At 39.5% G+C, this 3313-nt stretch overlaps 1 protein-coding gene across 1 annotated transcript in view; it reads left to right on the forward strand.

The window, feature by feature from the left end:
* Positions 1 to 841: 841 nt before the first annotated feature.
* LOC102817150 (spermatogenesis-associated protein 31-like) overlaps positions 842 to 3313 on the forward strand; it is a 20663-nt gene continuing 18191 nt past the window's right edge. The window contains exon 1 of the mRNA XM_006867673.1: positions 842 to 926. Coding sequence (XP_006867735.1) covers positions 842 to 926 — 85 coding nt within the window. The remainder of the gene's footprint in view (positions 927 to 3313) is intronic.

Genomic DNA, 3313 nt, shown 5'->3' on the forward strand with positions numbered 1-3313 from the left:
GGACTAAGAACTGGTGGCCAGGAGCAGACTTGCAGAATGTGCCCTTTGGAGATGTAAATTATTATATATGCCTGAGTGGGTTTTTCTGTTTGTGTGTTTTTTAAAAAAGCTAAAGTGGGTAGAGAGAAAGACTTTTAACTCATGGTATATGGAAAGGATTATAATCAATGTAATGAAACAAGTTATATGAATGGTTGAATGTGAAACTGATGGTATGTCCTGTAAACTTTCACTCAATCCACAATAAAAACCTTAAAAAAAAAAAAAAATGAGATGGAACGTGTGGGACTTGATATCCTAGGTATTAGTGAGTTGGAATGGACTATACTGGCCAGTTGGTATCCAAAAATCATATGGTCTACAATGCAGGAAATGATAAATTGAAGAATGGTGTTGCATTCATTATGAAAAGGAGTATTTCAAAATGTCTCCTGAGGCATAACTCTGCCAGTGATAGATTAATATCCATACGCCTATGAGGAAAACCAGTTAATACAACTATTATTCAAATTTACGCACCAAAGACAAATGCCAAAGATGAAATTGAAGAATTTTACACAATGCTGCAGTCTGAAATTGATCTAACGTGCAAGAAAGATGCACTGATAATTACTGGTGATTGGAATGCACAAGTTGGAAGCATAGAAGAAGGACCAGTAGTTGGAAAATTTGGCCTTGGTGAGAGAAATGATGCTGGAGATCACTTCATAGAATTCAGCAAGAGCAATGACTTATTCATTGCAAATACTTTTTTCCAACAACACAACCGACGGCTCTACACATGGGCCTCACTTGATGGACTCCACAGAGAACAAATTGACTACTTCTGTGGAAAGGCACAATGGAGATTCCTGCTAACATCAGTGAAGACAAAACCAGGGGTCAGCTGCGGAACGGACCATCAATTGCTTGTGTACAAGTTCAAGGTAAACCTGAAGAAAATCAGAGCAAGTCCCTGAGTATCAAAGGGCAACCTTGAATACTTCCTACCTGAATTTAGAGACAATCTAAAGAATAGATGTGGTGCACTGAATACTAATGACTGAATGAAGGTATCATACACAAAGGAAATTAAAGGTCTTTGAAAAGAAGGAAATGAAAGCCACAAAAAGAACATCTTTGGGGAAACAATAGAATTTTTAAAATAGCAGAATTTTAGTACTTATTAGCAGGGATGGGTGGTGGGGTGGGAGGACACAAGGTTTGGAACCCTGGCCTTCTACTAGGGGTTTGAATACCCTGGGAATAGATAGGAGAGTGGGTGGGCAAGACGGTGAATGCAACGCCAACTTTAACATGTGAAGTTTGTTGAAATAGCAAATATTTTGTTATCTATATTAGCGTAGTGGTTACGAATCGGGCTGCGAACCTTAAGGTCAGCGGTTCAAAACTACCAGCTGCTCCGCGGGAGAAAGATGAGGCTTTCTACTCCCGTAAAGATTTACACCCTCGGAAACCCTATACAGTGTCGCTATGGGTCGGAACCGACTCGATAGCACATAACAACAACAACAAATATGTTTACCACAAAAAAACAATTTTTTGTTTGATTTATTAAACTTTTTATTCAGACATAAATAAATAAACAAATAAAATAACTCTCATAACAATCCCCTGGTAAAAGCATGATTCAAGAACTCACAGCATATGAAATATAATTTCTGACTCATTAACTGTATGTGCTTATAGGTTTATAATTTATCCTCGTGCCACTAAAGAAAATAGGGATAGAGAAATTATTTCTTCATGTCAGTTCAAATCTCTCTCTTTGTATTATTTGTCCTTTACCTGAAAGAACCTATTACACACACGAGAACCACAGTTCCTTGCTTATTTTAAATCTGCCTTTTTCATCATGATTTCTCACCTTATAGCACATTACTCCTTGTTCTATCCTCAGTAGAGAAAACAGTAAATTTTCTAAAACAGAAAGTTCACATTCTTTCCTCAAACCATAGCAAACAAGCAAAGGAATGTTCTTGCAACATCATCATCAGTCAGCCCCCACTCAGAGGTATAACAGTAAAATCCAATGCCAATTAAAACTGGAGTGTTTTTGTGTTGCTTTACTTGGTGTCTTGAATTATTTAATGTCTCTTCTTGCCATAGTCTTTGTAAAGGCCCACCAACAATGAGACAGTGGGGGAAGTTGGTGATGGATTATATGATTCATTTGTAAATGATTGTTAACAGGATTGTTTGTGAATACTTGGAAATATAATGAGGGGATTAGTCAATCTTATCATCCTGCTGAGTTAAAAATGAGCAATCTCAAAAGCAGGGAGGAGGTCCAGTAGTGAAGCACATACTCTGAACCCAAGATCACTGTTCATTGAGTATCTTTGACCCAAGAACAAAAAAGCTGTGACACTGGAGGAGTAGCAGAGGAGCAGAAGCAGCAGAACCAAGAGTCAGAATATGAGACAAAACAGTGGATTCTGAGCCCACAGAGCAAATAAAACTGAATGAGTAAGAGGCTTACTTCCAAAGTGGGATGTTTCCAGGCACTTAAAGTTAACTTTGCTAAACAGTGGAGCTAGAGCTCAGTGTCTTCACTCTGAGGATAACGGTAGAGTGGTGTGTTTGAGGGCATTTTTCATGCACCTTAAAAGAGTTTAGTTAACATGACCAGGCAGAGAGAGGCCTGCCTATGTACATAGTTGAGAAGAGGCTCCCCTGACAGGAAAAAAGGGTGTCCTGAACATTTCTGATTCTGAATTGTATAATCTGTTAGCTTCCCTAAAATCCCACAACTGTGTCTGAGTTTTGTGTGGCCATGCTTTTGTTGTTAGGCGCCATCGAGTTGGCACCAACCCATAGCGACCTTATGCACAGCAGCAGAATGAAACACTGCCTGATCCTGGGCCAACCTCACTACTGTTGCCACACTTGAGTCCAATGATGCTGCCACTTGGCCAATCCATCTCGTTGGGGTTCATCCTCTTTTTCTCTCAACCTCCACCTTACAAAACATGGTATCCTTCTCCAGTGACTTTTCCCTCCTTACAATATGTCCAAAGTATGAGAGACAAAGCTTGGTCACCTTGGCCTCTAAGGAGCACTCTGGCTGCACTTCTTCCAAAACGAATCTATTAGTTCTTCTGGCAACCCATGGCACTTTCAATATTCTCCTCCAACACCATAACTCAAAGGCATCAATTGTTCTATGGTCTTCTTTATTCACTGTCCAGCTTTCACGTGCATATGAGGTTATTGAAAATACCATGGCTTGAGTCAGGCACACCTTAGTCCTCAAGCTGATATCTTTGCTCTTCAACACTTTAAAAAGGTCTTGTGCAGCAGATTTGCCTAA

The sequence above is a fragment of the Chrysochloris asiatica genome, unplaced genomic scaffold, assembly GCF_000296735.1.
Source record: "Chrysochloris asiatica unplaced genomic scaffold, ChrAsi1.0 scaffold00107, whole genome shotgun sequence".
Lineage (NCBI taxonomy): Eukaryota > Metazoa > Chordata > Mammalia > Afrosoricida > Chrysochloridae > Chrysochloris > Chrysochloris asiatica.